Source organism: Heloderma suspectum, chromosome 6 (assembly GCF_057233095.1).
Source record: "Heloderma suspectum isolate Gila_16-S chromosome 6, 16-S_ref, whole genome shotgun sequence".
Lineage (NCBI taxonomy): Eukaryota > Metazoa > Chordata > Lepidosauria > Squamata > Helodermatidae > Heloderma > Heloderma suspectum.
In genome coordinates this window covers 4,183,068-4,209,509 of record NC_139463.1, presented here as the reverse complement: position 1 = coordinate 4,209,509, position 26,442 = coordinate 4,183,068, and the positions used below count along the sequence as shown (strand labels likewise).

General features: G+C 47.0%; 2 protein-coding genes and 1 non-coding gene across 9 annotated transcripts in view; 1 reads left to right on the top strand and 2 right to left on the bottom strand.

The window, feature by feature from the left end:
• USP28 (ubiquitin specific peptidase 28) overlaps positions 1-2,449 on the bottom strand; it is a 47,933-nt gene extending 45,484 nt beyond the window's left edge. For all 7 annotated transcript variants that reach the window (XR_014783689.1, XM_084803471.1, XM_084803465.1 and 4 more), the window contains exon 1: positions 2,346-2,449. Coding sequence is in view for 6 of the 7 variants with exons in the window: in XM_084803471.1 (XP_084659597.1) it covers positions 2,346-2,408 (63 nt within the window). In the remaining variant the exon portion in view is untranslated. The remainder of the gene's footprint in view (positions 1-2,345) is intronic.
• Positions 2,450-4,331: 1,882 nt separating this feature from the next.
• LOC146340388 (small nucleolar RNA Z168/Z174) lies at positions 4,332-4,413 on the bottom strand. The gene has a single exon (XR_014784176.1). It is a non-coding gene; the product is annotated as a small nucleolar RNA Z168/Z174 (small nucleolar RNA).
• Positions 4,414-4,900: 487 nt separating this feature from the next.
• Positions 4,901-26,442, top strand: part of HTR3B (5-hydroxytryptamine receptor 3B) — a 45,984-nt gene continuing 24,442 nt past the window's right edge. Inside the window, exon 1 of the mRNA XM_084807225.1 lies at positions 4,901-5,030. Coding sequence (XP_084663351.1) covers positions 4,901-5,030 — 130 coding nt within the window. The remainder of the gene's footprint in view (positions 5,031-26,442) is intronic.

The following is a 26,442-nucleotide window of genomic DNA, read 5'->3' as shown; positions in this document are numbered from 1 at the left end:
GCTCCCCAAAGGTATGACATACCCAGGCCCACCAAATTTCATCCAGGGATGTGTACTGACTGCAGCACCAGGCCATCACCACAAGCTGTTAACACCACAGGAGGCTTTGCTGCTTGCATACAGGTAAACATAGACCTTTCTTCTCAAATAGTAACTGTATTTTCTGCAGTAAAGCACACTGCTTCTCAACATTTACACACTGCTGCTGGTTTAGTGGCAACAAGTGATGTCCTTTGCTTTGCCCCCATATTGAGAAGCATCTACCCTTTGGACTGAGTACGGAGGATGCGACTTCAGGATATTTGTGAAGCGCTATCTACCTGCCTGAAAAAGAGAGCCAGCTAGTCAAACCTCTTCCAGTTAGCAAATACTTCTCCACCTGGTCACTGGGACCAGCTGAATAGTGCTTTACAAGTCTGGATAAGCGTTATGTGCCAAATGTTAGTACTGAGAGAAAACAGAGTTCAGAGACTGGTGACAGTCATAACCATGAAGATCCAGTAGACTCAGCACTCCAATATAATATTAGGAGCATCTCAAATTCCCCATGTTTACTAACGGAAGGAAAATAGTTTCTCTCTATTAGTGTTTCAGGCATACCCGACTATTTTCTGATGTTTTAAATATATGAAGATTTGAGACAATTATTTTGCAGCTCAAGCCTGGGTGGGGGTGATGCTATTTACTAGAAAAGAAATGCAGTGTTAGACATTTTGCTAGGAGTTAAAAATACCGTGTTTCATAAGAGTATATAATGTCTAACAGTGGAAGAACATTTCAATGTGAACAGTAAATAATTTTAAATAGCCGATTTTTTTGTTACCTGAATCCAGAATCAACAGATTTGCACTTTACTGGGGTTTGTTTCGGACTTCCAACTTGCCCAACTGAATTTTCCTCATAAAAACAAACCTGGGCTTTTCCTACTTTCATTGGGCCTGGTCCCAGCACACTTCTGGGATGACTTAAGGTAGAGATGTGGAAGTGACAACTCTTGGATCTGTACAAAGCAGCCCTGTGTTTGGGGAACTTTAAGGCACAATCCTATGCATGTTTAGACAGAAAAAACTCCTACAAGTCCCCGCATCTCCCAGCCAGCCAGCTATGCTGATCAGGAATGGTGGGAGTTGGACTTTTTCTGTCTGAAATTGTATAGGATTGTGCCCCTAGTTACCCTCTTTGTTATAATCAGCACTTCAAGGAAGCTGAAAGGAAACTTTGAGCAGCAGCAGCAGCAGCCATGAACAGGAGAATGTATGTCTATAAGGGACTCCTCCTGGAGATCTGCCTAGATATCAAAGCTGTGTAGGAAACCAATACACAGCACATGAAAAGCGTGGGCAGAAAAATGGTCAAACATATAATGCATGTGCAGGGGCTGGGCAGGAAGAGGTAAAGACCACCGCCACCAAGGAGGCATTCAACTACTCTTGAAGATGTTTTATAAGAAGTGCTCAAGAATACCTTCCTAAGGTTCAAGGGATAAAAGCCCAAATAAACTCCCACTTGTATTCCACCTCCAATTTTATAATATGGAACGCACTGCCCCATATACAATCTGTCTCTCTTTCAGTGTGAAATTAAGTCTTCATCTTGGGCCCAGACCCCAAATATCTCTACAGAGCATCACTGAGAAGAATCCATAGGAGAGAGGGCCCCATAATCCTCAATAGGGGGATATGGACACCCTCCAAATAACAGCCCTCATTTTGTTAATGGGAAACTCCCCGAACTGGGGTTGGGGGCAAAGTAGACAAGAACGGCAGGTAAGCCAGGTCGGTCCATTAAGGGGGAATTAAACACCCAGAAGAGTCCTGCAAGCCCAGCCACGGAGAGCAAGGCATCCCCCTGCTACCATCCACGAAGCGCCCAACTTTGCTGGCAGCCACTCCAAGCACGTTGCTGCTGCTGCTGTTAGTAAGAGATCCAAGCAGAAGCCCATGGAGAAAAGAAGGGCACGGATTAAGGAGGGCAGAGAAGGGTACGAAAAGGAGGGAGAAGAAATATGCGTGGGGCGATGGTTTAAAACAAGTGCGGGGAGATAAGGGGCTCCCAACGTAGGTACAAACGGGGGGGGGGGGCAGAAAGAAGGAAAAGAGGCTTCGCAAAACGTGAGGGGATCTTATAAATAAATAGTTTTTTTTTTTAAAGCAACGAGACATATTAGCGGAGGGCTGCACGTACAGGTTGGGCCCCCCTAGTGAGAGGGTGGTTGGGCGGGGGGGGAGGAAGATGCCGCAAATTCCCCCCTCCTCCCCAGTACACAGCCGCGAGCGAGGTCGGCAGCCCGCTACCCGTCCACGGGGAGCGAGCTCGGCCCGCCGCCCCCCGGCTCAGCTTCTCACCCGCCCTTGGCTCTCGGCAGCGGACGCGCCCCTCTCCGGGGCCTGCTGCAGCTCGGCCGTCATCGCGCCCGGACCCCGGCCCGCCGCCGCCGCCACAGAAGCGCGAGAGGCGCCCGCCGCACCGCCCCTTTCAACGGGCGCCCACGCCAAGCCACGCCCCTTCTTGCCCACGCGCCCTCGCCCTCCGCCACGCCCCCAACCCCAAACCGAAGGCAGATAAAAGCGGCCGGTCTCCCTTTCCACGAGAACGATTGGCTCTCGGTCCGGCCACGCCCCCTCCTCTCCCCTCTCCGCCCGCCGCCGCCTCCTCTACGCTCACCCCCACAGGCGGACCGCTTCCAGAGCCGCCCCCTTCGCTGATAGGCGAGGCCAGCCGCCGCTCCAGTCTTTTCCTCGCGCAAACTGCTCCGCGCGTGCGCCTCTGCGTCGTGCGCGCGGCAGCTATTCCCGGCGTCCTCGCCGTCGTCCCCCCCCCCCGGGCCAGGCGCGTACCTGTGAGCCCGCCGTTCTAGTCCCACGCCCGTCCTCATTCGCGCACGCGCACTTGGCCCTTTCCGTCTTCTCCCTGGTCCCCCCCGCGCCGTGCCGCGCCGCGCCTCTGAGAGGAGAGCGGGAAACTCTCCCCTCAGAAACGCTCCTTTGAAAATGCGGCCCCTTTTTATTTTTAACGTGGGGCTTTTCAGTAAACCGCCACCCAACCGCCCAGAGAGTTTCGGGCCGTTGGGCGGTGTGGATGGAAACGTCATTAATAACCGCGGCGAACAAAGAAACAAAACGGAACTCGGCGCTGTCGAGTCGCCTCACACCCAGCGGCTGTTCATTTAATGGCTTTCTAAAACGGGGAGACCACACGGCAGTGCGCAATTTACAGTAACAACAAGCCCAATGCAATAGAACTCAAAGCCATAACAAGTATTGCTGAGCCTCCTTGGAGATACGCGCACGTCAAATGTATTAATAGTTTGCGTATTCAGTGTGTTACAGTATTATGTTGTTGCTCAGCCGTTGGGTCGTGTCCGACTCTTCGTGACCCCATGGGCCGTAGCGCGCCAGGCCTTCCTGTCCTGCGCTCTCTCCCGGAGCGTGCTCAAGTTCATATTCATTGCATCCGTGATGCTATCTAGCCATCTCATCCTCTGCCGTCCCCTTCTCCTTTTGCCTTCAGTCTTTCCCAGCATCAGGGTCTTTTCCAGGGAGTTTTCTCTTCGCATTAGGTGGCCAAAATATTGGAGCTTCAGCTTCAGTATCTGTCCTTCCAATGAGCACTCAGGGTTGGTTTCCTTTAGGATGGACTGATTTGACCTCCTTGCAGTCCAGGGGACTCGTAAGAGTCTTCTCCAGCACCACAGTTCGAAAGCATCAATTCTTCGGCGCTCAGCCTTCCTTATAGTCCAGCTCTCACAGCCATACATCACTACTGGGAAAACCATAGCTTTGATTAGACGGACCTTTGTCGGCAAGGTGATGTCTCTGCTTCTCACTATGCTGTCTAGGTTTGCCATAGCTTTCCTCCCAAGGAGCAAGCATCTTTCAATTTCATGGCTACAGTCACTGTCTGCGGTGATCTTTGTTGCTGTTGTGCAGTCGTGTCCGACTCTTCGTGACCCCATGGGCCATAGCACGCCAGGCCTTCCTGTCCTCCGCTTTCTCCCGGAGGGTGATTAAGTTCATATTCATTGCATCGGTGATGCTATCTAGCCATCTCATCCTCTGCCGTCCCCTTCTCCTTTTGCCTTCAATCTTTCCCAGCATCAGTGACTTTTCCAGTGACTTTTCTCTTCGCATTTGGTGGCCAAAATATCTGAGCTTCAGCTTCAGTATCTGTCCCTCCAATGAGCAGTCAGGGTTGATTTTATTGCCTATTTGTAAATTTTTGTATGGTTCTTTGATCCTGTACACTGCTTTGGTTTAGCCTTGAAGATGGTCTAAAGATAACTTTAAATAAACAAATGCATTTATTAAGGGGGCAAACCTATTAGAACAAAAGGGCTTCAACTCTTGGGAAATTTTTTTCTGTCTAAATTTGCATAGGATTGTGCCCTAAAATATTTATTTGAAACAACAGCCCTTCAAAGCAACTGAAGAGCAACCCAATGCAGTAGTTATTTACTTAACACATTTTTGTCCTGCTCCTCAGCCCAAAAGTCTTAACAGATCAAATAAAAACAAGGCAGGCCCTGGCTTACAGTCTAAAAAGAGGGGACACAAAAGGAAAAAGGGATGGGAAGGGAAGAGGGAAAAAAGGAAGTGGACTGGTGCACTTGTTGCAGGGCTGGTGGAAAGGTTCTGCTTGCCCATCTCATCTCCCTCTGCTAGAATGGCTGCATTATATTATGGGGATTATACTGGTGAGGGGAGATACACTGCCACTACACTGGCTGAACGGCCGCTGTATACTAAGCCTAGGCTGGGAGGAGAAAGCACATGACACAAAGTCCGGAACGTCCTAAAAATGGCAGACATGATGCCCTGCTCCATGGCCCTGGAAACCACCAAACCAAAGCCCATCAAGTGGGCCGCGCCAGCAACTGCACACAGAGGGAGCCAATGAAGTAATGACAAAGCGGACACGCTACCAGCCCATGCTCCTGCATCATACAGAAGGATGCCATGGTGCCCACACCATTAGCCCCAGTGGCACTGTCAGCAACAACCAGGGGTTCAAATCCCTTATGCTGCTTACAAGTACTGTTTTGGAGACAATACACAAAGGGGAGGAAGTAGATGACATACAACATGGGACCTTATCATCACCCTCAGATAGCTCCGTGGACAGGGACTTAGTGGTAGAGCACCTCCTTTGCCTGAAGAAGGTGCCAGGCCTTTGTAGGCACCTACCTGAGTGAGCAGAGAGATGAGTGGCTAATGTCCCTGAGACCTTTTAGCTGCCTGCCTGCCTGCCTCTCTCAGAGTCACATCCTGAAGCCAGATCACACCACCTTGGGGAAAAAGGATTCCTATCTACTACCACCTAGCAACAAAGACACAACACCTGTGGCAAAATCATAGCCTTCACTGAACCGCATCTAAGATGGAGGAATTTCTGAATGGGAAAGATGCATGTAGGGTTGCCAGCCACTCAGCCCAGCAGAGCTCTTGTGTCTTAGGAAGTGGCTCAACAACAGCAGTGCAACAGGTGTCTCTTTTGGCACTACCTGCATGCTAGGAACACCTACACCTGTTGCATAACTGGAGGCCATGAAGCAAGTAGGTAGCTGGGATCATCCTGGTTACTTCTGCTGGTCATGGGAAGGGCCCTAGACCATGAGGGAGGCCTATTTTGGGCATCCCTTCTGGTCTGTGTGAAACAGGGTGTGGGACAAATCCTACACCTGTGGGAGAGTTGCCTGCCAAGAGCAAGGGGAGACACAGGAAGAAAGCAACAAGCAATAGGTAGCAGCTGGAGCACATAGTCCTTGACCCTGGATTCACAGTAGATGTTTATGAGGGAGTGAGAAGGAAGAGGAGTGGCCCACCTAACTCCTCAAGCAGTATTCTTGCCTCAGCCTCCCCCACCCCCACGGGGGAGACTGCAGTGACTGTGAGCTCCTGGGGAGTTAGAGGAATACAGTTCTGACAACACACAGTTTTCACATAAAAGACGTTCACAGTGCTTATATTTTGTAGCATGGTTGCTCCCTTCCTTTGCTTACCTGTGTGGGGTGCCCTTTCCTGGTGGTACCCCCAGCTGCTGGAATGGAGTGGGTCTTTCAGTTGGGTGTTTGTGTTTGGATGCCCAAGGTGAGAGTCCTGTAATGCTTCTAGGAAAGGAAGTGTTAGTAATGTGCTCAAGTTCCCAGGTGAGCTGTGAGGCCAGTCTGATTGGTGCAGAAGTGCTCCCGGGGCAATCTACATTGCAACTTTAAACTGGTTTCAAACTGGTTTATGTAAAGGGATCCTGCAGTTTCATGAGGGTCCTGAGAATTCTTTGCTAGAGACTCCTGTCCCCTGCCCAAGCGGCCCCTCTTCCTAGAGCTACAATTCCCAAAATTCCTGTATTTGGTAGCCGTAATCGCTAAAATTAATTATTATTTTTAAACAAGCAATGCGCGGAAGCGGAAGAAGATAATAGAATAGGAAGGACTGCCTCCTGAGGAATCTGTATAACGACCAAGTAGCAACGGTAAGAACAGACCACGGAACAACGGACTGGTTTAAGATTGGGAAAGGAGTACGGCAGGGTTGTATACTCTCACCCTACCTATTCAACCTGTACACAGGACACATCATGCAACGTGCTGGGCTTGATGAAGCCAAGGCTGGAGTTAAAATCGCTGGAAGAAACATTAACAATCTCAGATATGCAGATGATACCACTTTGATGGCTGAAAGCGAGGAGGAGCTGAGGAACCTCATGACGAAGGTGAAAGAAGAAAGTGCAAAAGCTGGGCTGCAGTTAAACCTCAAATAAACCAAGATTATGGCAACCAGCTTGATTGATAACTGGCAAATAGAGGGAGAAAATGTGGAGGCAGTGACAGACTATGTCTTTCTAGGCGCAAAGATTACTGCAGACGCTGACTGCAGCCAGGAAATCAGAAGACGTTTACTTCTTGGGAGGACAGCAATGACAAATCTTGATAAAATAATTAAGAGCAGAGACATCACACTGACAACAAAGGTCCGCATAGTTCAAGCAATGGTATTCCCCGTAGTAACCTATGGCTGCGAGAGCTGGACCATAAGGAAAGCTGAGCGAAGGAAGATAGATGCATTTGAACTGTGGTGCTGGAGGAAAATTCTGAGAGTGCCTTGGACTGCAAGAAGATCAAACCAGTCCATCCTCCAGGAAATAAAGCCAGACTGCTCACTTGAAGGAATGATATGAAAGGCAAAACTGAAGTACTTTGGCCACATAATGAGAAGACAGGATACCCTGGAGGAGATGCTGCTGCTAGGGAAAGTGGAAGGCAAAAGGAAGAGGGGCCGACCAAGGGCAAGGTGGATGGATGATATTCTGGAGGTGACGGACTCGACCTTGGGGGAGCTGGGGGTGGCGACGGCCGACAGGAAGCTCTGGCGTGGGCTGGTCCATGAAGTCACGAAGCGTCGGAAGCGACTGACCGAATAAACAACAACAAATCGCTAAAAACAGGTTTGAAACCAGTTTAAAGTTGTAATGTAGATTGCCCCGGGCCCTTTGAGTTCAAAGTGCCCTTTCCCCCCATAAGCAGAGTTCCTTGTTGTGAGCTGTAAGTGTGCACGACCTGAGGCCAGGCAGATACAGCCTATGCCACACAGTTCGGTTCTTTTTTACTTGCGGTCCACAGACCAGAGATTATTATGCCACATACCCTATCATTTGAGTAAAGATCTACCTTTGTGGTGGCATACCAGTGGTGGAGTGCTGTGACTGGGTTACATCATATCCTGTCCTTTGTTCTGGAGATGCAGGTGGGGCAGCCAGTGGCTATTTTTGAAATCTCTCTCCTCCCGTTGAACTCATTGTTCTGCCAATGACAGGCAATGGTTGTAATCCTGGGAGAGCATTGGGCATGGTGAAAGCGTAGTGTGCTCCTTCCCTGTGCCATACCTGTCCTGCCTGTGACATTAGCTGTTGCAGTGGCATATATTCACAAGCAAAAGAGCTACACTGGCAGAATGTTCCACTGATGTATCTCTGAGGGATTCTGTAAGCATATCTGTCACGGTAGTCTTAGCACCATCCTAAGGCTGCTATTTGGAAGTAAAAGCTGCTGTATTGGCTGGGGCCTATTCTTAGGTATGTTTGCATAGGATTGCTTAGTGCCATTTTGGCAGCTGACAAGCAGTGCGTGCATGCATGTGTGTGTATAAAGAAAAGGTTAAATAAATAAAACCACGGGATACTTTGTTTCTTTCTATCAGAATGCAACAATAGGCCATTCTTTAACAGTGGAAAAAATAGGCTGAATGAAAAATAGGCAGCTTCCTATTTCTGCAAACCAGTCTGTCAAAACACACATACAAAATGCTACATGGCCATGAACATTTGCAACCATTCCACTAGCCAAGTACAAATTGGATCATCTGAGTGATCCTGATCTGACAACTACTCTGGCACAAACACAAATTGGCTAAGGCTGCAGTTGTGAACATGCTTACTAGAATCATAGAGTTGGAAGGGTTCTCAGAGATCATCTAGTCCAACCCCCTGCTCAATGCAGGAAGCAGCTACAGCATCCCTGACAGACAGACATTCAGCCTCTGCTTAAATACCTCCAACAAAGGAGAACCCACCACCTCCTGAAAAAATCTGTTCCGCTGCTGAACAGCTCTCACTGTAGGAATTTTCTCCTAATGTTTAGCTGAAATCTGCTTCCTTGCAATTTCCACCTGTTGGTTCTAGTCCTGCCCTTGGGAGTATGACTGTGTGAACAGAGTGGGACTTACTTCCAAGTACATATACATGGGACTGAGCAGTCAGTCTTGCTGCTGCTAGTGCTCCATACAGCAGATCCTGCCATGTAGCAATTATTGAGAGCCAGGCCACGAGACCTAAGGACAGCAGTTTACCATATGCTTGCTCATCCCTCAAGAATCTTCCCAAGTCTGGTTTACAAGTTGGGCACACATTTTCCCCCTTGTCACCTCAGTTGCTTTTTCTCATGTCCTTCTGAATTTCTTCTAGAAGGATAGACATGATAGGGTCTGTCAAAGAAAAGCAAACAACAGTCTTGTTTGTTGACTGGAATCCACTTCACCAGATGCATGAAGTGTTACCCTCGGTTGGTGGATGAATGGAGAGGCAGGCAGGCAGAGAGGTGGTGGTGGGGAACAAATAGTGTTAACAGTGGGCGGGGGTCATATGCGGTGCTGGCACCAAAGTTTTGAGGGCCCTTGGGCAAGGCACTCTCAGGGGCTGAGTCCATCTTCTCACCACTGTCACCAGCTGCTCTTTCTCCTCATCCTCTTACTCATCATTGCTACTACTTGCTTGCTTAACAGATAGAGAGCCAGTGAGGAAGTAGGCCATGGCATCTCCTGCTCCTCCTTCTCACCACAGGTGAGCAAGCAGTTTGGAATGGTGAAGAGGAGGAGAAACTCTGGGGGACTCTTGTCAGGCGGCCCCTGCTGGTGTGTGGGCCCTCAGCAGGTGCCCAACCATACCTACCCTTGACACCAGCCCTGGTCGTATGGCCATGAAATTCAAAAAGTAACATCTGTGACAATACTATGTACTAGTGCAGTGCCGAAAATTTCTCCAACATTTGTTGACCATCTCATTCAATTTGATAGAACAGAATTTGTTTTTGAAAAGAAATCCAATGGTAAGGAACATTTCTGAGAAATCTTTACGGGGTTTGGGTTTCTTGTACTTAGGAGGTGGATGAGGCGTGTGCACACGTGTTCTGTTTTTCATTGTTCAATCATCTCTCTGGCAGCCTGTAGCCTTCTCGGCTTCCCACACTTCAATTAAAGCCCAGGGGAAAACATCATGAGCTAATTCCTCCCAGAGGGCTTTTTCAGATCAGGAAGCGGAGGCAGCCTGGGAGACTGCAGAGCAAGGAAGAGATGTGTAATAGAAAGAAAACACACGCACAGCACCCTTGGCCACCTTGCAGTGATTAGGTAAGCTTAAAAACACCACAAAAATAAATAATAAAACACCCTTTTTCAAGGGTGATGAAACCTTTCAGGAAATTGGAGATCAGATTTTGGCTCAGCACTAGCTCCACCTCTTCCCTGAAGCTGGACACAACACTGCCCCCTCACACCTTCCTTGTGAAGGATGCAAAATGGGGGCCAACTTGGCAACACAGTTGTTGCTGTTGCCACTTGCAGTGGCAGCACAAAAAAACCCAACAAAAAAAGGAAAAAAGAAAGAAGCTGTGCTATAACCCTTGCCAATGGTGAGCCCTACCTGTGAGCAACTGCTGGAGAATTTCTCCTCTCTCCTGGAGAAATTTGTTGAAATTATTGCCCCAATTTCTCTGCCCACAAATAGGGCAGAGAATTTCAAGAGGCCATTTGCGCACAGCTTTACTATGTACTGCTTAAATGGATAAACACAGTGACCATTCTCAACAGCAGTAATTGACAATCGCACAGTCATCCAAACTTTGCTACCTTTGTTCCCCCATCCCCCCGCCCCCGAATTGCAGTGTAATTCCAGGACAGATATGTGAGTCCACTGAATGCAGTTACATTGTTCCCACTACAAATGGCATCTGAATCAACAGCAGGACCTGCCAGGTTTCCTTCCTAGCATTTATCAGAAGCCAAACCACGGAGGCCACAAAAATCCAACTTGGCCCCCAGATGGCACTCTGACTACACAAAATGTTAATGATAGCCAAGCCATAGCTTTGCAAAAACTGCGTGGAGAACTTTTATAGCTGCCCTGCAACCTAATTTTGAACAGGGAAGATACATATTTTCAACTCAACAAGAGCTGCAGGGCCAGGAAATCCGTCCTACTCACTGCCTCGCCCATCCTGTGAGGCTTGAGGCTGATTTGCACCAGCTTCTAGTTACCTTCCAGCCTCAGTGCAAAGTGCTGGCCTTGGCCACACTTACCTGGGAGAAAGTCCTGCTAAATTTAATGGGGCCTACTTCTGAATAAGCACGTATAGGATTGCACTGTGACACTCCAAATGGCTTGGAACTTCTGTATCTGTCACAAGAAACTACCCACTTCAGTTCATCGGGGGGCTTCTCCTGAAGTCAGGTGGGTGTTTACTAGTAACACCCAATGGAACTCCCTTCCCAGACATGTTTACCTGGTGCCAATTCTGTTGTCCTTCAGGAGCCAAGTGTCCCCTGTTTGGCAGGGTTTTAATGACAGGTGTGAGATCCTCTAGTAGTCATTTAACTGCTGGTTTTATACAGTATGTTTTTATCTATTGGTTTTGTTTTATCTTTCTGGTTAGGATTCTATTTCTGATTGCAAACCACCCTGAGATTTTATGGTGAAAGGTGGGATAGTAAATGCATAAATAAATAAGTCAAGAAAACAATAAGTATTTATTAATATTTATGTTACTATGTTTATATCCTGCTTAGTCCATAAAAAAATCTGAGCAGTGAACAATACAAATAACATAATATAATACAATATAACTAGGCCAACACTGAAAATAGTCTTAAAAACAACCATAAGCTTATCATCTGGATCACAGATCAGGGTATTTTATTCGTTTTATAAATGGACCATAAATGGACTGTAGTATTTTGCTCTGTTCAAGCAGCTCCTTACAGCAGTAAGCAAATGCAGTAGAATCCTTTGGAGTTTTTCAAGTTGCTCATTTCTGTCATTCTAGAGGAGATTACATGGCAATCACACTTCAAAGAACCAATTTATCAAGCTAGCAGCACAACACCCTTGTATTGTGTGGGACTTACTCCTACCTAAGTCTGCTTTGCATAGGATTGCAGCATAAAGTTTCAAACAAGCCCCTTCTAGTGGTTCCTTAGAGGAACTGCAAATTCTGGTATAGCCCTCTCTTTAATAGTACTTTCTAAATACTTTGCTAAGGAGCATGTCCCGACATGTGGAAGATATTTTGTCTTTATTCGGAGCCCACCTGTACCAATTTTTTTTAAAAACAGACACAAAGAGAAATTGCACAACCCTGGGTACTCATGACATGAAGAAGAAAACACCACTGCCTTGTTATGGTGAAGGGGCTTGCGTAACTCAGTGAAGCCATAAGCTATGCTGTGCAGGGCCACCCAAGATAGACAGGTCATGGCGGAGAGTTCTGACAAAATGTGGTCCACTGGAGAAGGAAATGGCAACCCACTCCAGTACTCCTGCCAAGAAAACCCCATGGAACGTATCACAAGGCTAAAAGATACGACGCCGGAAGATGAGCCCCTCAGGTTGGAAGGTGTCCAATATACTACTGGGGAAGAGCAGAGGGAATTTCCAAGTAGCGCCAGAAAGAGTGAAGCGGCTGGGCCAAAGCCGAAAGGACACTCAGCTGTGGATGTGTCTGGTGGTGAAAAGAAAGTCCGATGCTGTAAAGAACAATATTGTTTAGGAACCTGGAATGTAAGATTAATGAATCAAGGTAAGCTGGAGGTGGTCAAACATGAGATGGCAAGACTGAACATGGACATCTTGGGAATCAGCGAACTAAAATGGACAAGCATGGGTGAATTTAATTCAGGTGACCATCATATCTACTACTGTGGGCAAGAATCCCTTAGAAGAAATGGAGTAGCACTCATAGTCAACAAAAGGGTGGGAAAAGCAGTACTGGGGTACAATCTCAAAAACGACAGAATGATCTCAGTACGAATCCAAGGCAAACCATTCAACATCACAGTAATTCAAGCCTATGCCCCAACCACTGAGGCCGAAGAAGCTGAGGTTGATCGGTTCTATGAAGACCTACAACACCTTCTAGAACTAGCACCAAAAAAAGATGTCCTCTTCATCATAGGGGATTGGAATGCTAAAGTCGGAAGTCAAGAAATCACCGGGATAACAGGCAAGCATGGCCTTGGTATACAAAATGAAGCAGGACAAAGGCTAATAGAGTTTTGCCAAGAGAACACGCTGATCATAGCAAACACTCTTTTCCAACAGCACAAGAGGCGACTCTCCACATGGACATCACCAGATGGTCAATATCGAAATCAGATTGATTATGTACTTTGCAGCCAAAGATGGAGAAGCTCCATACAGTCAGTCAAAACAAGACCTGGAGCTGACTGTGGCTCAGATCATGAGCTGCTTCTTGCAAAATTTCAGCTGAAATTGAAGAACGTAGGGAAAACCACTAAACCATTCAGGTATGACCTAAATCATATCCCTTATGAATATACAGTGGAGGTGAGGAATAAATTTAAGGGATTAGACCTGATAGACAGAGTGCCTGAGGAACTATGTACGGCGGTCCGTAACATTGTTCAGGAGACAGCAACTCAATCCATCCCAAAGAAAAAGAAGTGCAAGAAAGCAAAGTGGCTGTCTGGTGAGGCTTTACAAGTAGCTGAGGAAAGAAGGGAAGCGAAAAGCAAGGGAGAAAGGGGAAGATCTATCCAACTGAATGCAGAGTTCCAGAGAATAGCAAGGAGAGACAAGAAGGCCTTCTTAAATGAACAATGCAAAGAAATCGAAGAAAACAATAGAATGGGAAAGACTAGAGATCTCTTCAAGAAAATCGGAGATCTCAAGGGAACGTTTTGTGAAACGACGGGCATGATAAAGGACAAAGAAGGCAGGGACCTAACAGAAGCAGATGAGATTAAGACGAAGTGGAAAGAATACACAGAAGAACTATACAGGAAAGATCTGAATGTCCCTGATAGCCATGATAGTGCGGTCACTGAACTTGAGCCAGACATCCTCAAGAGTGAAGTCAAGTGGGCCTTAGGAAGCATTAGTAACAACAAAGCTAGCGGAGATGACAGTATTCCAGCTGAGCTATTTAAAATCCTAAAAGATGATGTTGTTAAAGTGCTGCACTCAATATGCCAACACATTTGGAACACTCAACAGTGGCCACAAGACTGGAAAAGGTCAGTTTACATTCGAATTCCAAAGAAGGACAATGCCAAAGAGTGTTCAAACTACCGTACAATTGCACTCATTTCACATGCCAGCAAGGTTATGCTCAAAATCCTACAAGCTAGGCATCAGCAGCATGTGAACCAAGAACTACCGGAAGTACAAGCTGGGTTTCGAAGAGGCAGAGGAACTAGAGATTAAATCGCCAACATTCGCTGGATCATGGAGAAAGCAAGAGAATTCCAGAAAAACGTCTATTTCTGCTTCATTGACTACGCTAAAGCCTTTGATTGTGTGGATCACAACAAACTGTGGCAAATTCTTAAAGTGATGGGAGTACCAGACCACCTTACCTGTCTCCTGAGAAACCTGTACGAGGGACAAGAAGCAACAGTAAGAACCAGACATGGAACAACCGATTGGTTCAAAATTGGGAAAGGAGTACGAACTTTTTGTCGCCCTGCTTATTTAATTTATATGCAGAGTACATCATGAGAAACGCCGGGTTGGATGAATCACAGGTCAGAATTAAGACTGCCGGGAGAATTATCAACAACCTCAGATACGCAGACGATACCACCCTAATGGCAGAAAGTGAAGAGGATCTAAAGAGCCTCTTGTTGAGGGTGAAAGTGGAGAGTGCAAAAGCTGGTTTGAAACTCAACATTAAAAAAACTAAGATCATGGCATCTGGCCCCATCACTTCCTGGCATATGGAAGGGGAAGAAATGGAAGCAGTGACAGATTTTATTTTCTTGGGTTCCAAGATCACCGCAGACCATGACTGTAGCCATGAAATTAAAAGACACTTGCTCCTTGGGAGGAAAGCTATGGCAAACGTAGACAACATCGTAAGAAGCATAGACATCACCTTGCCGACAAAGATTCGTCTAATCAAAGCTATGGTTTTCCCAGTAGTAATGTATGGCTGTGAGAGCTGGACTATAAGGAAGGCTGAGCGCCGAAGAATTGATGCCTTTGAACTGTGGTGCTGGAGAAGACTCTTACGAGTCCCCTGGACTGCAAGGAGGTCAAATCAGTCCATCCTAAAGGAAATCAACCCTGAGTGCTCATTGGAAGGACAGATACTGAAGCTGAAGCTGAAATATTTTGGCCACCTAATGCGAAGAGAAAACTCCCTGGAAAAGACCCTGATGCTGGGAAAGATTGAAGGCAAAAGGAGAAGGGGACGGCAGAGGATGAGATGGCTAGATAGCATCACCGATGCAATGAATATGAACTTGAGCACACTCCGGGAGAGAGCGGAGGACAGGAAGGCCTGGAGTGCTATGGTCCATGCGGTCATGAAGAGTCAGACACGACTTAAGGACTGAACAACAACACATTTCTGATGTTCAGGCTGTGAGTGCAGTTGTTTATGTAGCCAAAATGGCAGGTAACAAGTGGGAGGTAACAGCAGGCTTGAGGGAACCCCAGGGTTTATGGAAACAGAACAAACCCTAAGGGAGGAGACACCAGAAAACTAGCCCACTGTGGACTGAACATGCTCAATGCCTGTGGAATGTTCAGTGGCTGTTGGGGTGGGGGGAATGGAGAATCGGGGGAAGATGGAATGGAGTGGCTGGAATCCTAAACAGCAGCATTCCACACGGCAACATTTTTTTGCAGGTCCCAGTAGTCTTGATATTTATTTATTTATTTCATTTCTATATCACCCAATAGCCAAGGTGCTCTGGGCGGTTCACAAAAATTAAAACTAAAGAGCACACAATAAAACAACATAAAGTATATTAAAACATTGAAACCACAATATAACAATACAACCAGAATAAAACCTAGCTGCAATGCAGGGATTTAAAATACAGATTTAAAACAGCAAAGCTAAAAGTCTAGAAAGCTAAAATGCTAAAATGCCAGAGAGAATAAAAAGGCCTTCACCTGGCGCCGGAAGAAATAGGTGCCAGGCGAACCTCACCAGGGAGCTCATTCCAGAGCCGGGGTGCCACAGCAGAAAAAGCCCTCCTCCTAGTAGCTACCCGCCTCACTTCCTTTGGCAGGGGCTCACGGAGATGGGCCACTGAGATGATCCTAAGGTCCGGGAAGGCACCTATGGGAGGAGGCGATCCTTCAGATAACCTGGCCCCAAGCCATTAAAGGCTTTGAGTGTTAATACCAGCACTTTGAATCGGGCCTGGAAATGGACTGGTAGCCAGTGCAGCTGGAAAAGTACCGGCGTAATATGAGCTCGTTGGCCAGTCCCTGTTAACAATCTTGCTGCCCTATTTTGGACCAGTTGAAGTTTCCGGACCATTTTCAAAGGTAGCCCCATGTATAACGCCTTGCAGTAATCCAGACGAGAAGTGATCAGAGCATGGATAACTGTAGCTAGGTTATCTCTGTCCAGATAAGGGCGTAGTTGGTATACCAGCCTAAGCTGATAGAAAGTGCTTCGTGCCACTGAGTTCACCTGTGCCTCAACTGACAGTTCTGGGTCCAAGAGCACCCCCCAACTACGAACCTCATCCTTTAGGGGGATTGCAACCCCCTCCAGAACAGGTTGAATATCACCTAGCCAGGCAGACGAACCACCCACTCACAGTATCTCTATCTTGTCTGGATTGAGTTTCAGTTTATTGGCCCTCATCCAGTCCATTACCATGCCCAGGCACTGATTCTGAACAGCCACTGCCTCACCTGGTTTTGATGAGAAAGAGAGGTAGAGCTGGATGTCATCGGCATATTGATGGCACCTCAGCCCACACCTCCGGATAATCTCCCCCAGCGGTTTCATGTAGATGTAAAACAGCATAGGGGATAAAATAGAGCTCTGTGGAACCCCATGGCACAATTGCCATGGCACAGAGCAATAATCCCCCAGCACCACCTTCTGGAGTCGGCCATCCAAGAAGGAAGCAGAACCACTGCAGTGCAGTGCTTCCAACTCCCAGCCCAGACAACCTATCCAGAAGGATACCATGGTCAACGGTATCGAAAGCCGCTGAGAGGTCCAGGAGAATCAACAGGGTTGCATGTTGATGTCTATATACTAATGTCCAGAGTATGGGAAACAAACAGAACGAACTTGAACTCTTAATACAGGAGGGAAATTATGACTTGATAGGTATAACTGAGACTTGGTGGGATGACTCTCATGATTGGAATACAGCAATTGAAGGATAGAACTTGTTCAAAAAGAACAGGAGGAACAGAAAGGGAGGTGGGGTTGCACTATATGTGAAAAATACATCTCTCTGCACAGAAATACAGGAGGATGAGCTTGGGAGCCCCATCGAGAGCAAAATGGAGCAAAGAATAAAAGGAACCTGGTGGTCGGAGTCTACTACCGGCCACCCAACCAAGGAGAAGACAAGGATGGAACTTTTGAAAAGCAAATAGCCAGTGTTTCAAGGAAGCATGATGTAGTTGTAATGGGGGACTTCAATTTCCCCGATATTTGTTGGGAGACAAATTCTGCAAAACATGGCCCCTCCAGGAAATTCCTGACTTGTATGTTGGATAACTTCGTCCTACAGAAAGTGGAGGAAGGAACTAGAGGATTGGCTATCCTTGACTTGATCCTAACCAACAGAGATGACTTAGTGGATAAAGTAGCAGTTACAGGAACTCTGGGGGAAAGCGACCATGTTATACTTGAGTTCTTGGTTCTAAAGGAAGCAAAAGCTGAGTATAGCCAAATCTGTACCCTGGATTTTAGGAAAGCTGATTTTAATAAACTCAGAACAATGATAAGTAAGGGCCCATGGCAAGTGAAAAGGAGTCCAAGATGGGTGGGAGTTTTTTAAAAAGGAAATTCTAAAGGCACAATTACAAACAATTCCTACAAGAAAAAAAAGGTGGAAGACAACAGAAGAAGCCAATGTGGCTTCACAAAAAGCTTAGAGATGACCTGAAAACAAAAAAGGACACATATAGGAAGTGGAATGAAGGCCAAGCAACAAAGGAAGAGTACAGGCAGATAGCACAGAATTGCAGGGATGGCGTCAGGAAGGCTTAAGCTGAGAACGAGCTGAGGTTAGCGAGGGATGCTAAAAGCAACAAAAAAGCCTTCAGCTACGTGCATAGTAAAAGACAGAGGAATGAAATGGTGGTTCAGCTATTAAATATTTATTTATTTATTTATTCTATTTCATTTCTATACCGCCCAATAGCCGAAGCTCTATTAAGGATGGCAAAATGATAACAGATGACAAAGAAATGGCAGAGGTGCTCCATTCCTACTTTGGCTCAGTCTTCTCCCAAAAGAGGGTCTATGACCTCGCTGGCAAAGGCAAAGTACAGGCTGAAGGAGCAGGATTGCAGCTTGGGATCGATAGGCATATGGTCAAGGAACACTTAATTGCTTTGAATGAGTTCAAATCTCCAGGGCCAGATGAACTGCATCCTAGAGTAATAAAGGAACTGGCAGAAGAACTCTCAGAACCACTGTCTATTCTCTTTGAGAAATCATGGAGGACGGGTGATGTGTCCGATGACTGGAGGAGGGCTAATGTTGTCCCTATCTTCAAAAAGGGTAAAAAGGAGGAACTTGGGAACTACAGACCAGTCAGTCTGACATCAATCCCTGGGAAAATTCTGGAGCAGATGATAAAGCAATCCATCCACCTTGAAAACAATGCAATGATGACTCGAAGCCAACATGGATTTGTCAAGAACAAATTCTGCCAGACTAATCTGATCTCATTTTTGGATCAGGTAACCTCCTTTGTGGACTGTGGGAATGCTGTGGACATAATATACCTCGACTTCAGCAAAGCTTTCGACAAAGTGCCCCATGATATCCTGATGAGCAAACTAGCTCAAAGTGGGCTAGAAAAAACAACCATCAGGTGGATCCACAGTTGGCTACAGGATCGGACCCAAAGAGTGCTTATCAATGGGATCTTCTCAAACTGGGGAGAGGTAACGAGCGGGGTGCCGCAGGGCTCAGTCGTGGGCCCAGTGCTCTTCCACATTTTTATTAATGACTTGGATGAGGAGGTGCAAGGAATGCTGATCACATTTGCAGATGACACAAAAGTGGGCAGGGTAGCTAATACCCTGGGAGATAGAAACAATTCAAAGTGATCTTGATAGACTGGAGCACTGGGCAGAAAACAACAGAATAAAATTTAATAGGGATAAATGCCAAGTTCTAGGAAAAAGAAACCAAATGCACAGTTACAAGATGGGGGATACGTGGCTCAACAACACTACAGGCGAGAAGGATCTTGGAACTGTTGTCTATCACAAGCTGAATATGAGCCAACAATGGGGTGTGGCTGCAAAAAAGGCCAATGCTCTTTTGGGCTACATTAATAGAAGCATAGCTTCCAAATCCTGGGAAGTACTAGTTCCCCTCTATTCAGCAGTGGTTAGGCCTCATCTGGAGTACTGTGTCCAGTTCTGGGCACCACACATTAAGAAGGATGCAGACAAGCTGGAAAAGGTTCAGAGGAGGGCGACAAGGATGATCAGGGGACTGGAAACAAAGCCCTATGAAGAGAGACTGAAAGAACTGGGCATGTTTCATCTTGAGAAGAGAAGAGTGAGGGGAGATAGGATAGTACTCTTCAAGTACTTGAAAAGGTTGTCACAGAGAGGAAGGCCAGGATCTGTTCTTGAACATCCCAGAATGCAGTACACGGAATAATGGGCTCAAGTTACAGGAAGCCAGATTCCAGCTGAACATCAGGAAAAACTTCCTGATTGTTACAGCAATACAACAATGGAACCAATTACCTAGGGCGGTAGTGGGCTCTCCCACACTGGAGGCATTCAAGAGGAGGCTGGACAGCCACCTGTCGGGGATGCTCTGACTTGGATTCCTGCATTGAGCAGGGGGTTGGACTTGATGGTCTTGTAGGCCCCTTCCTACCCTACCATTTTATGATTCCCCCTGTCCCTCTCCTGGCAGAGGTCATCCCACAGGGCCACCAAGACAGTTTCCGTTCCAAAACCAGGCCTGAAGCCCAATTGAAATGGATCTAGATAATCTATTTCATTCAAGAGTGCCTGGAGCTGTCCTGCAACCACCTGCTCAAGCACCTTGCATCTTGATATGTTTGTTATGTACAGCTCAGAGCACTCTGGTGTTGCTACAAGCCAAACAATAAAGCTTGTTACTTCGGAGGGGGTGGTCCTTCATCCAGCTCTTCTTCCCCTCTTCCATATTTCATCTTTGCCTGTCCAGATGTGGCATTCAAATGAAGGGGGGGAAACATGCTTTGTTGTGCATCTGTCATAATTCCCATCATTTTCAGCTCCACTGCCAAGGGAGTGAACAAAGGAAACTAGCGATTAACTTCAAAGAACTTTGTTGGAGAGGAATAAAGATATTTAGGACCTATTTTGTGAACTAATTGCATTTGCATATTTATGGGATTTACTGATATAGCAGTAATTAAAAACTATTTAGTAGTCTTAAAGGACACATAACTCAGTTGCTGTTTGCATAATAAACACGTCCCTTATTACGTTTATTATGTTTGCATAATAAACCTTTCACCATCTCGATAATTCAGACGGCCATTCCAGAGGGGCCGTGCCTACGTGGCTTGCTTTCCTGCTGAGCAGAATGCAGGGTGCAGCAGAGTGCCACGCAAGCCAGAAGAAGAGGGAAGGAGGTATCCAGGCCCGAGTTCATGTTCAGCAATATGACCCAAAGTTCTAGGGCTCCTTCACACTGAGCTTTTATCCTGCGTTTGAGATTGCTCCTTCACAGACGTTTGCGGGCTCTTTACATGACACCTGCACTAAATGCCCTTTGTTCCGTTTTTAAATAGATAATAGATAATGAACTATCAAATTACCCCATTGTGTTCTGCTTCAGTTTCCTCTGTGAAAAGAGTAAAAGTGGCAAGAAGAGGAGTGAGATCAATGAAAGATAATGGAAGACTCAGATACGGGGAGAAGGAGGGGGAACGGGGTGGGGGAAAAGGAAGCATGTGAAAAAGGGAGCTGTTGTGATCCTGTATTTAAAACGGAAGCAGAAAGCCCCATTTTAAATGCAGGATTTTAGGCTGGTGTAGAGATGCCCCAAGGCAGAGATGGAAAGAGACCATTCCATCCCTCTCTTGCTAGCTTCAACCTCTAGAATGTGGATGAAGGATTTATAAGACTGCAGTGACCCTTGTGAACCCAGTGGATTAAAAAAAAGATGCAATTTGGAGACCTGGGTTCAAATCCTCCCTGGCCTTCAACAAGATTTTGCCTCTCAGCTTTAGTACCTCATATCCAGCCTAAGACATTTTGCTGGTCCAAACAGCTGCAGCATATGTTCATTCTGAGCTGTGTGCTGTGGATCTCTTGCAACTGAGGTTAAAGTTTACATTTAAAGCTCAAATTCTAAATTTCTCATGGCAATGAAACAGGAATATTTTGGAGATATTTATTTCTATTTTTGTTTATTGGACCAAGTTTTGTGGAAACACCGCCCCCTGATCTTTTGCGTTTCTCTTGGCTTGTTTTTCAGGCAAAGTGGGCTTGGAGAAAAACACCAAGTAAGGCCAATTTTGTTGGCTGGTCCAATCTAAGGTATCATCTTAATCAACACCCTACCTTTTAAGAGCAGCATGGCTCTGACTGCGCTGGATGCATGGTCATCATCTTGGAGCCATCAGAATTTTTTCCTGGGGTGCCCTCCCCCAAAAGCAGCATTTCCTTTTGAATGCACATCATTGCTTCCCTTATGCACAGGTTGAGGTAGGAGGTAGAGTCTGAAAGCTTGACGTGGGTTTTGCCAGGACAACACAAGTATGCACACAGCACAAAGGAAGCCAAGAGCCATATAGAATCAGGGAGATTGACTGAATGGCTGCAGTTCAGAGAATCTGCATCGTTTCTCCTGTTGCCAGATTTGAAAAAACAGACAGCTGGACCTTATCGTTTAACCAGATTATACAATCCGTTTCTCAGTAGAGAGCTAGTGGCTGGATGATTGTGTCTTTGGTTTCAACCCTTCCAAACTGTGATTTTCTGAAATGATCCGCAGTCCTCTTAGTGTTGTCTTGTTCATGTAACTATGGGAGTTGGTGGGCTTGGAGTTGTAGCTTGCATGGGGGAGCTCTCAAGCTAGGAGAGAAAGCTAGCACTGAAGACAGTGGGCTCAACTAAATTGCAAAAAACAAACCAACCAGGGGAACTAAGACAGAGAAATGGGCAGCATAGGGGTTCTACTAGCACTAGCCAGGCAGCAACTGATAGTTCTTTTGGTCAGCCTTGCAGCCCCATCCTTGCTATGCCAGGGCAAGCCCTGAAAATGAAAACATTCATGTCAAGGTCTCATTTTCAGTAGTAGAGCCTGGGGGAAGGGAAGCTTCAGGCTTTCAGCAAATGCTCCATATTCTAATGGTGGACTCTGCCTGGGTTCACTGCTGGCGCTCATAGGGAACCAGGATGTGATTGTCCATGGTTCCGAGGTGCAGGGGCGTCCCAAGCATGTGGCAAAGGGTATATGTCCAAGTCCCTAAATGCAGCAGGTTCTAAGGGTGTGGTATCCATAGCAGCTGTTCTGGAGTCCCCACTAGGGGAAGCTAACTTTGGGTTGCAGCGTGTACTGGGGGCTGCAGGGGTCTCTCTCACCTACATCTAAGAGGTTGAAGCTAATGAGAGAGTGGATGGATGGACAGATGGATGGATGGGATGATCTCCCCCCACCCGGTAGAACTGTATGCCCCAACATAAGAAGAGCTGTGCTGGATCATACCAAGAGTCCATGTAGTCCAGCATTCTGTTCACACAGTGTCCAACCAGCTGCCCACGGGAAAACCACAAGAGGGATGTACGAAAGTCACTTACCTTTCCGCGGATTATGTTGATGGTGGTGGGGGGAGGCGTTCCGTCCCTCCCCCCGGAATCCTCGACGGGGGGTAGGCAATCCGGTCCTCCCCCCCGGAATCCTCGACGGCTGGCTGTGCTCTGCGGCAGCTCCGCGGAGCAGCCGGCCAGGCCCAGCCAGGCCAGAGCCGTCCGCAGCCAGATTTCCGGCCGTAGAGGGCTCTAGGGAAAAACAAAAAACCATGTACACAAAGGGCGGCGGCTACAGCCTCCGCCTTTTGCGTTCCTTATTTTTGGCCATCTTAATCTACGTAAATATTTACGTAGATTATGACAGCAAAAATAAAGGGGAACACAAATAGCGTAGTGGGCGCTATTTGCGTCCCTTTTTGATTCACCGTTTTAGCCTACGTAAATCTAAAACGGTGAATCAAAAAGGGACGCAAATAGCACCCGCTACGCTATTTGCGTTCTCCTTTATTTTCGCCGTCTTAGTCTACGTAAATATTTACGTAGATTAAGACGGCCAAAAATAAGGAATGCAAATGGCGGTGGCTGTAGCCGCCGCCATTTGCGTACGCGGGTTTTTTTTTTAACCCAGCCATGATAGGCTACGTAGAGATTTATGTAACCTATCACGTCGTTTTTTGTTTTTTACAAGACAAATGACGGCGGTGGCAGCCGGTCAGAAGACCAGCCGCCGAAGCTGCTGCCGGAGCTGCCGCTGCCCGGAAGATCCGCCCCAGGTAAGTCTCGTCCCGGGGAGGATCCGCAGGGGGGCAGAGGGGTGGCAGGCCAACCTGCCACAGATTTCGGGGGGCTGAATGCACTGGCATTTGGCCTCACCGAGATCTGTGGCGGAATTCTCTGACATCCCTACCGTGCAACAGCTCCTGCCCATGCTCCCCAACAATTAGTGTACACAGGCACACTGCCTCTGATACTGGGCATAGCATATAGCCATCAGGACTAGTAGCCATTGATAGCCTTCTGCTCCATGAATTTCTCCAATCCCCCTTTAAAGCTATCCAGTTGGAGGCCATCACTGCACTGCAACACTGGTTGCTTCCCCGTATCAGGTCGGACTAGTTGTCCACCCAGCCCAGGTATTGTCTACACTGGCAATAGCTCTCCGGGGTCTCAGGCAGAGAGGGGTCCTTCACATCACCTGCTACCTGGTCCTTCTTGCAGGAAATGCCGTGAATTGAACTGGGGACCTCCTGCATGCCAAGCAGGTGCTCTACCCGGAGCCATTGTCCCTAACCCGCGCGACCCAGCCTTCCCGGATTCCCCAGCTAACGGATGGGGCCAGGGTGTGCTTCACCTTCAGCTCTGCAGTCCCAGCACAATGAGCAGTCAGAGTGGAGGGCTCTTTTTTGTGGGGTGGGAGTGGGGAGCAATACAAGTTCCCTGCAGCTGCTCCTTCTCTGGCCCATGAACGGGGCCAGGCTGGTCTGCTGTGGATGTGATCGTCTTCCTGGGAGGAGCCGGGGGGTGCAACATCCCAGTCTTTCTCGGTCCCCTGGTGAATGGCAGAGTAGGCTGCCCTTCAGTCCCAGGGCATAAGAGGAGTTGTGCCACTTGTGTGCCACTTGGCTCGCTCAGGGAGATGAGCAGCTGAAGTGCATAATAAGGGTTCTTAAAGTCTCTGCTGCATTTTACAGTGGGGCAAAGAGGGTAAAAGAGCCCCTTACCCTGGTATTGGTTCATATGTGGTAAAGTCAGTAGGTGGAGCCCATCTTGCTTGCCCTCTAATTCTTGCTTCATTCAAAATATGGCCCTTGTTCAAAGTTATTCATCGACCTAGTGTTATTGCCAGTAACAGCTATATCCACTGGAATAATCTTACTGGAAGGGTGTGTGTGTGTTTTCTTTCCCTTCTACAATGCGCCAAGGCGAGCCCTGTCAGAGTGCTCCCATTAATCACAGTGTAGCATGTCTTTTAATTAAAGGGAGTCGAGACGGAAAGATGACATGCAGCCTGGATATTCCAACACCAGCTTTTACCTCCCTGGCCTACAGTGTTAGTGATTGTTCTTCATTAGACAATAGAAAGTTTCCATTACCCAAGGTAATTCAAGAGAGTGCGGTTAATTGCTGTCAACGCCAAAGATGCCAATGCATAAGTCTGATTTAGAGGAGCTATTTGGTTTGCAATTATTATTGCAAAGACCATCATGTAAGACAGCAACAGGCCTGGCCTTCCAGGTAAGAGCACTGGAGGAAATCCTATTAGGAGTAAAACCCTCCCCCCTCCCCCACAACCCTCTGTTCCCAGAGCAATTGCCTTGGATCTCATCAGCCACTTAACATCGGCATATAAGTGGCATTACAATGCTATCTGTGATCAGTTTCCCAACCAGAAGGGGTGGCAAGTCTTAGGCCTCGTGGGAGCTCAGAAACGTTTGAAGAGCGGAAGCTGGTCTTGAAATGCTGACTGTACTGGACATTTCCAGACGATTGCAATGACGTGCAGTAGAAAGAAACAGAGAAGAAGAGAGGGAGCGCTACCTAGTTGAGAATTGCCTCCTCTTCTGATGAGATGCCGAGAGGCTGTCTTTTTCCAGGCAAAGTCAAAATCTCTGAGTGACCAGATGGTAGCTATGATGAAGACACTCCTCCTCCTCATTTGTGTTTCAGGTAAGATTTTAGGTGGTATTATTATTAGTGTTAGTATTATGTGGGGCTGCCCTCAAGGTTGGCAGCAGCTAGCGCAGAATGCAGCAGCTCGACTGTTGTCAGGCGCTGCCTCCTTTAAGCATGTAAAACCTTTGCTGAGGGAATTGCACTGGCTATTTGCTACTAGGCCAGGTTTAAGGTTGTGTTATTGGTGTATAAAGCCATAAACAACTTGGGACCAGGTTATTTGAGAGTGCCCCTTCTCCATTACCACCTGCCTGGTCACTGAGGTCATCAGATAAGGTACTCCTGTCGGTTCTGCATGGATCTGCAGCCCATTTGGAGTCCACTCAGAGTAAAGCCTTCAGCATATTGGCTCGCTCTCTAGGGAACTCCCTGCCCATTGATATTTCATTTTCAGACTGACTGAAGACAAGTCTTTAAACAACATTTAAACAAGTCTTCCCTGACTAACCAGCAATGGTTTTTAGTGGTAAAATTGGATTTTAAATATTTAATTCTGTATTTTGATTCTTTTTTTTCCTTCCATTTTATTGTTCACTGCTCAGGAATTTTATGGGAAGTAGAGCAGTATACAAAGATGGCTCCTGCTAACTAATCAAGCACAACATACACACACAGATTAAACAGGGATCCAGGAGAGGAGCCAACAGACTAGCAGGCAGAACTAAAAGTTAGGCAAAGGAGATGTGTTTGACTGCAGTCCTCCTTAAAAGCCAATAAGGAGAGGGAACTTTGCTTGATCTTGCAGTGACTAAGACCTTGATTCACACATGGTAGTGCTCTACCTGGACTGTACCACTTCAGGCTGTAGGTTGGACTTTGCACATTTGAATGCTGCTTCATGAAATATGCACATAGAAAAATAGCTTGCTGGTGAGATGGCCAGGATGAATTATTTTTTCACACCTGCTAGCTTTCTACATGCAAGTAAGGTTCAGGGTGGCAGGACGCAGGGGAGCATTCAAACATGCCAGGCTCCCCTTGCAGTCCAAAGTGGTACAGCCTAGGAAAAAGTTTGTCTCTTGGTTTTGGTTCATATATAATAGCAAGCCTAAGTGAACTCATCCCTTGTGTGCTTAGATGAGGTGGAACAAGGAGAGATGTGCTATGTCAGTCAGACCATTAAAGAAGGGGAATTCACCACAGATGCAGCTACAGTCCAGGCTGTGTGTGTAAATCCATGGTTGTGGACAAGTACAGAGAACTGTCAGTCTTGGGTGCAGAATTCAGTAACCCAAATTCAGAATTCTTGCAGGGAGGGGAGAGGGGAAGCCAAGC